General features: G+C 39.2%; 2 protein-coding genes across 18 annotated transcripts in view; both read left to right on the forward strand.

The window, feature by feature from the left end:
- LOC123766486 (fl(2)d-associated complex component) overlaps positions 1 to 3,906 on the forward strand; it is a 51,358-nt gene extending 47,452 nt beyond the window's left edge. For all 16 annotated transcript variants that reach the window (XM_045755663.2, XM_045755667.2, XM_045755661.2 and 13 more), the window contains 3 exons: positions 804 to 1,016; positions 2,720 to 2,867; positions 3,712 to 3,906. In XM_045755663.2, the coding sequence (XP_045611619.2) occupies positions 804 to 1,016; positions 2,720 to 2,867; positions 3,712 to 3,814 (464 nt within the window). In that variant the 3' untranslated portion in view covers positions 3,815 to 3,906. The remainder of the gene's footprint in view (positions 1 to 803; positions 1,017 to 2,719; positions 2,868 to 3,711) is intronic.
- A 3,325-nt stretch (positions 3,907 to 7,231) lies between these two features.
- SH3PX1 (sorting nexin 33-like protein SH3PX1) overlaps positions 7,232 to 12,661 on the forward strand; it is a 61,884-nt gene continuing 56,454 nt past the window's right edge. The window contains exon 1 of one of the 2 annotated variants that reach the window (XM_045755672.2): positions 7,232 to 8,046. In XM_045755672.2, the coding sequence (XP_045611628.2) occupies positions 7,525 to 8,046 (522 nt within the window). In that variant the 5' untranslated portion in view covers positions 7,232 to 7,524. The remainder of the gene's footprint in view (positions 8,047 to 12,661) is intronic. The other variant, XM_045755670.2, reaches the window with a different exon arrangement.

The following is a 12,661-nucleotide window of genomic DNA, read 5'->3' on the forward strand; positions in this document are numbered from 1 at the left end:
GGGCCGCGGGGACACTAAGCCCCGGAAGCACCTCAAGGTAGCCTCAAGGTAGGTAAGGCTCTCAAGGGACTGGGAGCTAAAAATTATTCGTCCAAATATGAAATGTAGTGAAAAATGTTAAACAAATCTCATGTTATTTGGCATCAGCATCATGAAAATTTCATCCCAATATGTTAAGAAATGGATTTTATACAAATTTAAACAAAAAACATGCACAGCTAGTACTGTACTGATAACAATAATATCTCCTAGTTAGTGGAACTCATGGATAATGCAGTGATTAACAGATGCAAGCATCTGTCCGACACGCAAATAGTAGTAGTAGTAGTGAGGAGGGTCCACAAAGTGGATGGATGTGCAGCTGGTGCCTTCTAGGATTGCTGATTACCATCTGGAGGGCAAAATTTCACACAAATAATGATGAGTATGTATGTTATGTTGCTGTATTTTATTATATATCATATAAATACATTGCAGATGCACCAGGAAACTACTGAACTGACCAGAAAAAAGTATTTCATTACATTCAGTGCTATATTTTTAATATTTTAAGACTGGTACCACCTCACCTATAAAAGTGGTAAATTAGATAATAATGTTGAATGAATGATGATTTATGTTGTGGGGGTTATATTGTGATTTATGTTATATTATACCTTACATAAGCTCCCTCAATTGGCTGCAATTGAGAAACAAAGCTTCTAACTTTCTTGAGAATTTTCCATGCTATTTGTGAAATAGAAATAAAATTTCTTATCAACTAAGATTCTTAATATGGAGAGTGACTATAATGGTTTTTGCAGATGTTGCTGGTGCCCTGGATATCAATTGGGCCTTATTGGTTCGAGACTCATCCCGAGCTGCCACTAATGAGGTGGCAGCTGGGACTGCTCTCAAACGTTTCAGTGCTTCCCATTTGCTGGCTCGTCTTGGGGTCTCCACTACATTTGCCCGACCAGAGGTGTTGCAACAAATCAAGGAAGCTTGCTCTGTTGATACTAACCAAGAAGACACAGGTCAGTAATTAAATATTTAGTTAGTGGGCTTAGCAAATTGAACTTATTCCTTAACAGTTTTGTTGGCTATAACAATTGTTGAAGCTTCTTTCCACTGTAAACATTAAGTTTACATCGCCCACCAACATTTATTTTCCACCTAACATTCATATACAAATGTTTTAAGAATCTATCTACAAAATTACTTTTGTAATACTTTTAACACAAACATTCCAACATTGGAAAATATTAATGCAAAGGCAATAAAAAATATTCATACTACAGTGTATATGCTGAAAAGGGGGAACTTGCATAGAAACCCTTTTGAAGAAAGTGTAGATTTTTATCTTACATAAAACATGTATAGCTTAATACCATACTATATGGCAAGCTGTAGTATATCAATTTTCATTGTTACTATCCCAATATGTCTAGTTTTGAAAATTGTTAACATTTGCATGTTCAGTAAATAGTGTGGTTAATCTCCGGTCATTTTCTTAAGACCTACTTTTCAGAAGCGCTTCAAATTTTGTATGCAGTTTATTTAGTGTTGTACAATATATTGTGTTGTTGTTTAAGATTCAGCTACTGGGAATAAAAAGTTCCAAGTAGCACGGGCTATGGTGAGCCCGTAGTGGACTTACCTGGCACTGGAGCGGGCTGGAACTTATATATTGTGTTTATCTTCAATCTTCTGGCCATCATTTCATGAAACTTCTTATATGTAAACACATAAATAACAATGTCTGAACTGGTGTGTTCGTGCATGTGTAATCGCCTAAATGTAGATACACTACCTAAATGTAGAATGAGGGGCTACACTCGTGGTGTCCCATCTTATAACCTTTGTTACATGAAGTTTTGAAGCTTCTGATGATACTGTTTTGGCATTCACTAGCCTCTTTATTTAATTTATTCTATCTATTTGCCACTCTGCTTGCAAGATATAATTTTTTATGATATTCAGCACCTTTGTTTCTTAATTTTAAAATATGCATAGATTCAATATGTAGATTCAAAAATTTTTCATAATTTTGTAATTTCCTAATTTCCATTTTTGTACGTAGTAATGCTTCCCCCCCCCTCTTTCTTTTTTCTTGTATATTATTATTTTGGCCATATTTAACTCCTCAAATCCCTCTTCATAGCTCTTGTTTAAATCCTGCATCCATCTAGCAAAATGTATTGGCACCTTTTCTATTTGATCTAGATTATGTATGTTCAAGAAATAATATGCCATATACTGTTATATACTCAAATTCATGTCTTTCATGTTATGAAAGTTTCGTAAACATTTCTCCATCCATGTACTGTATTTGAAGGCAGTTCAGAAATCGGATAACATACATCCCTGTTACTATGCTGTGATGTGGTCCTCTGATGACAGTTTGCTTTCCAGGGACTGCCTATAAATCTCTTTCTTGCTGGAGTACTTTAATGTTTTCACTTAATTTGTAGGTTGAATGTGGCCTAGCTTGATTTATTTCTCACTCCATTATGTGCCACTTGTTCACATTTACTTCAATTAGCCATGTATTGTTCCATGTGCTTTATTTTATCTTAAATCATTTGGAATCGTTTAAGTGTCATTTAGATCTTTTACTCTTCTCAGAAGCTTGCTATCATCTGCAAACATGTTCATATAATTCTATATCTCTTCTTCAAGTAGATTGTTATTGTTTTAATTGTTTATAATCAATAATTTGTTATATTTTCATCCACAGAACCCAAGAAGATAGAAATACCACCAGTGATTGACTCAGGTGGAGTGTTGCGTTTATTAAAGGCTCGGGCTGAAGATCGTCAAAGGATCCTGGATGGCATTGGGCCTAATCGAAGGGCCCTGTGTGCTCGGCAGGATATTGCTCTCAGGTGAGTGAATTTATTTTGCATAGCTTCTACCTATTGCTCATACAGTACTTGGAGCCGAGTGATATCTAGCTCTACACAGTTTAATACATAAGTTAATTTTGTCTTTATACATACTTACATTCTTTACATTTTAGCTTCAACCCCAAACTAGTTATGCGTGTTCTAACACTACTTAAATCAGCCTTTATTCCACTTATATTCTTAATATGCTTACAAAGATCCTTTCTGTACTTATTTTGTACAAATTTAAAATGGTCATTCTGCTGACTTGACATTCAAACAAAAACATTTCTTGATTTGTAGCTTCTGGTGTGACTGTTGTTCCTCTTATGTGGTACACCTGTGTGTTTGCTGAGTATGTTCCTGGCATTATTCTTAGTAGAACAGGTTTACACCTTTTTAATTTGTCTTCATCCTCCACTGGATATGTATGACTTGGTTGGCCATGCCCTTAAGCCATTCAGTAATGGTATCCTATATTCTTCAGAAATAAATAGAAATGGGTGGAAGTTGTATGTATATCAGTACACACTACTGCTACCTGTTTTTGTCTGTTGCATTGGGGTGTTTAATCTTCAGTTAAGCCAGTAAGATAGTAATGACATTATTTTCTGCTTATGCAGGAGGGATTCCAATATTTTGTATAAATATTTAATATTCATATCTCATTTATTGTTAAACATGGCATCTACTTTCTCATTCCCCCTCTGCCCCTCCTTAGGAATACTTGTACAGGAACCCCTTCTTCTCTTCTACTACAAAAATTGAGCTATTGACATTTGTTTCATTGTAATATTTTCATATTTTACTATTTGTTTAAAATATTTTGATATTCCTTTTTCAGACGACAGCTGTGTAACCTTCCTAAGCAAGACCTCATTGGATATAGTCCTCTGCTTGACAAAGACTTGTTCAGACAGTCAATTTCCCTTTTGAAATCCTGTTAAATTAGTTAATTTAAATATACCACTTATAGTTAAATATTCTATCCCATGCTACCAGTGTATTCATTGCATTTTTTAATAAAGAATATTATTTGTTCATAATTTAATTGTCCACTTGATGTAGAACATGTATTCAGTTTTTGGGAAATACATATGCTTAATAAATGCAGATATGATTGATTAATGGTCCTAAAATCAGAAAAAAATGTGGCCACTATTTAGAAATTCAGTTGTTTAAGACAGCATTATAATGAAAGTGTATGGAAGTTTAATTATTCCTGAGTATATATTTTTAATTTTATTCACAGTTCCATTCCATTTTGAAGATAAGGAACTGTTACATCAAACAGCCCAAAACATATACAGTACTGTACATCTATCCACAATGACGAGTACTCAAACATATTTTATTTTTTAATCTCACCGTGGCTCTACTGCACGTTCTGTACTCTTACTGTAGTGGCCAACCCCTTGCACTGCATATATAACTATCATTGTACCATTCCCTGCTGGTATGAAAACAGCCTCTCCAGAAGGTGGTGTTGAAACATATCCCTCTTAATATTTAGGTGAAACTTGTTTAGTTGTACTGCCGTTAACCTCACCATTGAAACTGAAGGATGTGACCAACCTCTCTCAAAAACTAGAATTGTCATACAAACGCTAGTATTCAAAATTAAGATGTATTCTCCAATAAAGATTTGACGTCATTGATTTTTGTATTGGGCAAGGCTATATTTAAATTTAACAGGTTATGGGTCATCGGAAATGAATACAGATATATCGTCTACATTTTCCAAATTTACTAAATAAAGAATAGCATTAAGCATACAATTATTTTCCCTCGGAGACATAACACACAATGTTTCCTGACGATGGAAATATGAGGAGGATTAAGAAAAGACAGCAAGAAGCTACAACACAACTGTGACAAACTGAAGGAATGCTCCAACATGTGGCTACTAGAGTTTAAACCAAGTAAATGTAATGTAAAGAAGCTAGGTGGAGGTACCAGAAGGTCAGACGCAATGTACAATATGGCAGATAAAATCCTCCATGAAACGGACAGAAATAAGAACCTAGGGTTTCATATTACATTAACCTGTCTCCTGAAGTTCAAATTATAATATCAAGGGTGTATGCAAGGGTGGCTAACATCAGAACTGCCTTCAGAAAAATGTGTAAGGAATTATTCAGAACTTTGTACTGTATACCATATGTTAGACCAATCCTGAAGTATGTGACTTCAGTGTGGAATTCAAACCTAATCAAAGTCAAGACGAAGCTGGAGAAGGTTCAGAGGTATGCCACCAGACTAATTCCAGAACTACCAGGTACGAGTCATGAGGAAAGGCTACGAGAATTGAACCATGTTGCTGGAAGGAACAAGAGTTAGGGAGGAAATGATTACCACAAAAAAAATCTTAAGAGTAATTAATAGAATAGATAAAGACAGGTGGTATCCTCACAAAGGGGGGGGGGGGGGCAGGTGGAAACCGAGTACAGTACTCAAATGAGCCACAGAAATTAGAAATTTTGGTCAATGCCAGAGTAGTAACAAATGGAATGCACTAGGAAGAGATGTGGTGGAGGCAGACTATTCAGTTTCAAATGTTGATATGAAAGAGCCCAATAGGCTCTGGATCCTGTACCCCAGTTCATTGACAGTTGAGAGGTGGGACCAAGCGGCTGAAGGTCAACCCCCACAAGCATAATTAGGTGAGTACAGACAGTGAGAGTGAGTTACAAAGACATAGAGACTGGGTCAACCCAGGCACCGCCAGAAACCCCATCTAGTCAATATCTATAAATGGAAATGCCTGTCTATCCAAGGTTGGTGGCAAGAAGCTTGGGGCTAGCCTCTCACTTTTTCAGGGTAATTCGTATCTGGTAGGTGCCTCTCTAAGAAATATCTGCTCTTTTTAGTGAGCCCCAGCGATTGCCATGGCATATAAAATCGTAGCTTTGTTTTCCAGAGAGTTTTGTTGTTGTGGTTTTCAGTTTTTATAATACACTTAATACATTCAAGAGTGTGATAGGGAAAGGGAGAGAGTGGGGGAAAAAGAGTGAGACAGAGACCTCGACATTTTTAGGTTCCCTCCATTGCAATTTCTTTGTGTCTCTCATATATATATATATATATATATATATATATATATATATATATATATATATATATATATATATATATATATATATATATATATATATATATATATATATATATATGCGAACAAGCCTGAATGGTCCCCAGGACATATGCATATATATATATATATATATATATATATATATATATATATATATATATATATATATATATATATATATATATATATATATATATATATAAAATAGCATACATAAATACTAAGAGTGTAGAGATAGTGATGAATCAAACAAACCTAAACATTGCAGCTCCGTGTAAGAGACTTTGGGCAGGAAGGCGAGACAAAATTGTACAGGATCTTGTGGCTTGACGTAATACTCAACTTGGAAGTTCTGGATGTCAAAACGGTTTTCCTGACTCAACGTTATATCCAATGTGTGTGTGTGTGTGTGTGTGTGTAATTCTCCAAGTTTCGGTGAGTGTACATGTGTTTTTAAGTTGTTTGTGTGTATTTACCTATTTGTGCCTGCAGAATTGAGCTGTTAGCTCTTGGATCCTCGTCTTTCTAACAGTCTTATCTAATATACTAACTCCCAATCTATTTTTTCTTTCATATCTTCTATATACTTTTTTTCACACACATATATATGCAGTATATATACACACACACCCCCACAGGTCCCAGCGAACAGCGCTCTGGGATTGTCCTAAAGGCCCGATCGAGGCTGAAACAAATGGGGATAATTTCTTTCACCCTGATGCTCCTGTTCACCTAGCATAAATAGATACCTGGGAGTTACACATTTGATGGTGCTACATAACCTTCTCGGCTTGGTGTCTTCTTTTGATATGACACTACTCACAACTGATGACGTTCGAACACTTCCGGAACAATTAAAAGTGTTTCACTGACGAATTTTATTCGATCCACAACGCTGTAAATGCTTCACCCACGTACTACAAATACAAATAATCGCCAACAGAACCTAAACACCTAACCTAACCTATGCCTATATATGCACAATATGTAAATATTAATTTATATTTGAAAAAATTCCCGTTTTGAATGAACAGCATGTAAAAGTTTATGAATCCGTCTTTGGGGTCGACCGTTGGATGTAATGGACTTGAGTTGAGGACGGGTTGGTTTAGAGAGATGCGATTCGAGCAGAGGACGTGATCGAAGCACTGTTCGAGAAAAGTACACACTTCAGTTGTGAGTCGTGTGTACAATGTTTTTCATTCATAAACAGGGAGTTTGGGTACTGGATTAACGAGTATTTGGCCCTTGTTGATGAGGACAGGCTGTTATTTGCAGTACGTGGATGAAGCATTTAGGCGACATACCATCACCTGTGCTCCTGGAGCAAGGTTGAGGGCGCGCCAGGGACGTGCATAACCCATTCTGGTCGACCTTATGATCAGAGGAACACGCTGATTGGCTCACGGGTGAACACGTAAGCCAATGAACAGGAGCGGCGGAGGTGTGATAGGGGTGATGAGACTACCCTCGTATGTGCCTCGGTGCTTGGGGGAAGCTCATGTCTTGCTAGATCGTGATCGTGTAACTAGGCCATAAATATTACGCTTACTGGATTACCAGATGGAGACGCCTGAGGATTTTGGTCTCGTAGACCTTGATGTCCCTCAAGTACATGCCTCCGGGGGGTGCAGCTTGGTTGAATTGCAGGAAGATCAAGTGGCTGATTCTGGCGCAGACAAGTCGTCTGGAGATCAAGGCACCGAACTTGATGTAAACAAACTGGGTGAAGGTCAAGTAAACGAAATCGACATGAACAAACCAGATGAAGGTCAAGTGAACGAGACCGACATGAACAAACCAGATGAAGGTCAAGTGAGCGAGACCAACATGAATAAACCAGATGAAGGTCAAGTCAACGAGACCGACGTGAACAACCCGGCTGAAGGTCAAGTGAACGAGACCGACATGAACAACCGGTCTGAGGAATGCGCAGAGAATGAACCCCAGAAGTCTCCAGGTGTTGGTGAGGATACCGTTGATGTGGCAGTTGAACAACGGGAAAGTACAGAAGTCATTCATACCTCAAATAACGACCTTCCTGCACCAGTCTCCAAAATGTTTCCAAAGGCATTGCCTTTTAAGGTTAGTGGAAGAGCTTGAATATCGGGATTTATCTAAATGACAAACTATTACGTGTATCATCTATTATAACAACATCTTCCCCACCCCATAAAAGTGAGAACACTGGCGTCAACGGACACGACGCTAGGCTTCGCAACCGTAGTTTCTAATTAATTAAAAAACAAAGTTGATTTTCAGCATGTTCTCGCGTTTTGACCAGCGTCAAATTTGAAGTGTATCTGCCAAACAGACGCGTACAAGCCCTGGCAATTCGGATAAACAGTCTGTTCATGATTTCGATTTTAACATTGATTTTTGTTTGTGTTCATGTATAGTCAATCGTCCTCGTGCTTTTTATCCATCTCACTGAACTGTAAATCCATCCTTCTGAAGATGTATTATTAAAAATGAAAGTATTTAAGAAAATTCCTGTCTTAATCCATCCTTCGTGGTCTGACATTGTAAAATTGTTAATTTCTTCGTGAGTTACACGCACACACACACTTGCATTGTTGGAAGCATTAAACATGCCAAAACTAGAAGACAGAAGAAAAAGAGGTGATATGATCACTACATACAAAATAGTAAAAGGAATTGATAAAATCGACAGGGAAGATTTCCTGAGACCTGGCACTTCAAGAACAAGAGGTCATAGATTTAAACTAGCTAAACACAGATGCCGAAGAAATATAAGAAAATTCACCTTCGCAAATAGAGTGGTAGACGGTTGGAACAAGTTAAGTGAGAAGGTGGTGGAGGCCAAGACCGTCAGTAGTTTCAAAGCGTTATATGACAAAGAGTGCTGGGAAGACGGGACACCACGAGCGTAGCTCTCATCCTGTAACTACACTTAGGTAATTACACACACACACACACATATATATATATATATATATATATATATATATATATATATATATATATATATATATATATATATATATATATATATATATATATATATATATATATATATGTGTGTGTGTGTGATATTTCACTTACGAGATGGAGAGTGGTGGGAAGCTGCCCTTTCTAGACGTAACAGTCGCGGAAAGGAATGGAGGCTTCCACACTGCAATCTACACTAAGGAAACGAACATAGGAATGTGCCTTAATGCTAACAGTGACTGCTCGGACAGGTACAAGAGGAGTGTTGTCAATGCTTACGTCGACCGAGCTCTCACTCACAGCTCAGGTTGGAAGCAGGTCGACGAGGAATTCTGTAGGGTAAGGCAGATCCTAGTCAATAATGGCAATGACGGTTATGTTGAAGATGCCATTAAAAGGAAGGTGACACGACATGCAACCTCTGAAGAAACAACCAACACAACACCTGTACCTACTATTAAATTGTTTTACAGGAACTTCTTTTACACGGTCTATAAAACCAAGGAAAGATTACTGAAAGATATTATTGAAACGTTATCCCCACAGACACCAATCAGAAGATACAAACAATTTACTACAGAAACAAGAAGACCGCAAATTTGCATATGAAAAACTCTCCAGACACCAAGAAACGCGCCTTAAGAGAGACTAACGTCGTCTATGCCTTCACATGCCCACTTAGGGACTGTCAGACCCAACGATCTATGTATATAGGCAAGACGACAACGTCTCTCTTTAGGCGATTAACAATGCACAAACAACAGGGCTCTATCAAGGAACATGTAATCTCCACACAAAACCAGATCATCGCCAGAGACATCTTCAAGTAACATTGAAATGATCGACAGGTATAACGACAGCAGATTAGACATCAACGAGGCACTACATATTAAGAAGTCCAGACCAGCAATCAACAACCAGCTAACACATAATTACATTCTACCCACTTCAAAACCCAGAGCCAACGCAGACACAGCATCCAATGGCTTTACTAGTACCTCCTGATCCATTTATTCTTTGACACCCCTTGATCCATTTTGATATTTTTATCCATTATCTTGATCCATTGATATTTTTAACACCCCCTCCCCCTGTTATGGCATTCATCCTCCACCTCACCCAAAGAGTACATACTCCGATGTTTAACACGGTACAATTGTCTTTGAAAATGTAAGGTGTACCTTGCGAAATGCATCCCCAGGCTTCAGACTATAGTAAAGTGTAAAAATGATCTTTGGAGAGTTAATTTTTCAACTTCCCTTGACAGTAAAGAAAAACGTAAGAAATATTGAGAAGATTCGTGTTAGAATCATTAATCTCACCCTTTCGGTCATATTCAACAACATATGTTTGCAAGAAAGACTGCTATCAAAATATACTTTATATATAATCGTGTAAAGATTCTAATGGTTATGTACAGGACTGTGTAGTGGTTCTTTATAGGACTGATGGTCCTACCATCTTGTCTTGTTCAGAACTGGAGCGGTCTAGTATTGAATTATAATGGCCCGTTCAGGATTGAAGTGGTCCTGTACGGAGCTTTAGCGGGCCTGTAGAAGAGCAGACACACAGTGGCACGAGCCAAGATATGTTATCAGGGCTCTATTGTTGCAGCTATCCCGTGGGGCGTCGTCAACGAGGCGAACATAGAGCGACCACATGTCTATGTCTCATAGATATGTGGCACAGGTGTATGGTGGCGAGATTTGTGGTCGTAGAGCGACCATATATCTCTCTACATATCTGTGGTTCATCCGATGTATACCAGACCAAATGTAAATTGTCTACACCAAAACTATTCGCACACCCAACAATCTACACCACTACATGTAATGGAAAGCAAAAAGTAATGAATTTAGAGATAACACCTGTCACAAATATTCAAGAAATGTGAGCAATATTTAATTCAAAATCATTTACAACCTGAAATTTTAGCCAATGATATCCCCAGTTTGTCAGAGGTAGAAGAACATGCAGGTGGCGGAAGCCTCGCCTCCGTCGCCCACTGGATGGGTGGGGAGTGCATGATAGGATAATTAATACGATACGCAACTGGCTCAACTAACAAACGCACTCTTTGTGCTGAGACTGCTTGAGGTGACTGTGATGTTAGTTTGGTAACCTGCAAAGACACTGTTGGCTTATTTATACAAACATATTATGTAACTGGCTCATCAGTGCTGAGACTTGCTTAGCTAAACGAATTTTGGGAGTCAGTTTCTAAACGCATTATGTGCCTTTGTAACCTTTTTACTACAGTTCACAGGATGGGTTATGTGATCCTCTACAGTACACAGGATGGGTATGTGGTCACTGGTCCACCTACAGTACACAGGATGGGTATGTGGTCACTGGTCCACTACAGCCCACAGGATGGGTATGAGGTCCTCTATGGTCTCTATACCATAGTGAACCCCATACCCCTATACATATGGGGACCCCATACCCCTATACATATGGGAACCCCATACCCATATACATAGACAAGGTGACAAGTGGGGTCCACTACAACACACAGGATGGGTATGGGGTCCACTACAACACACAGGATGGGTATGGGGTCCACTACAACACACAGGATGGGTATGGGGTCCACTACAACACACAAGATGGTTATAGGGTCCACTACAACACACAGGATGGGTATGGGGTCCACTACAACACACAGGATGGGTATAGGGTCCACTACAACACATAGGATGAGTATGGGGTTCACTACAACACATAGGATGGGTATGAGGTCCACTACAACACACAGGATGGGTATGGGGTCCACTACAACACACAGGATGGGTATGGGGTCCACTACAACACACAAGATGGTTATAGGGTCCACTACAACACACAGGATGGGTATGGGGTCCACTACAACACACAGGATGGGTATAGGGTCCACTACAACACATAGGATGAGTATGGGGTTCACTACAACACATAGGATGGGTATGAGGTCCACTACATCACACAGGATGGGTATGGGGTCCACTACAACACACAGGATGGGTATGGGGTCCACTACAACACACAAGATGGTTATAGGGTCCACTACAACACACAGGATGGGTATGGGGTCCACTACAACACACAGGATGGGTATAGGGTCCACTACAACACATAGGATGAGTATGGGGTTCACTACAACACATAGGATGGGTATGAGGTCCACTACAACACACAGGATGGGTATAGGGTCCACTACAACACACAGGATGGGTATAGGGTCCACTACAACACATAGGATGGGTATAGGGTCCACTACAACACACAGGATGGGTATAGGGTCCACTACAACACACAGGATGAGTATGGGGTTCACTACAACACATAGGATGGGTATGGGGTCCACTACAACACATAGGATGGGTATGGGGTCCACTACAACACACAGGATGGGTATAGGGTCCACTACAACACACAGGATGGGTATAGGGTCCACTACAACACACAGGATGGGTATAGGGTCCACTACAACACACAGGATGGGTATAGGGTCCACTACAACACACAGAGTGGGTATAGGGTCCACTACAACACACAGAGTGGGTATAGGGTCCACTACAACACACAGAGTGGGTATAGGGTCCACTACAACACACAGGATGGGTATAGGGTCCACTACAACACACAGGATGGGTATAGGGTCCACTACAACACACAGGATGGGTATAGGGTCCACTACAACACACAGGATGGGTATAGGGTCCACTACAACACACAGAGTGGGTATAGGGTCCACTACAACACACAG

Source organism: Procambarus clarkii, chromosome 62, assembly GCF_040958095.1.
Source record: "Procambarus clarkii isolate CNS0578487 chromosome 62, FALCON_Pclarkii_2.0, whole genome shotgun sequence".
In the NCBI taxonomy this organism is placed as follows: Eukaryota; Metazoa; Arthropoda; class Malacostraca; order Decapoda; family Cambaridae; genus Procambarus; species Procambarus clarkii.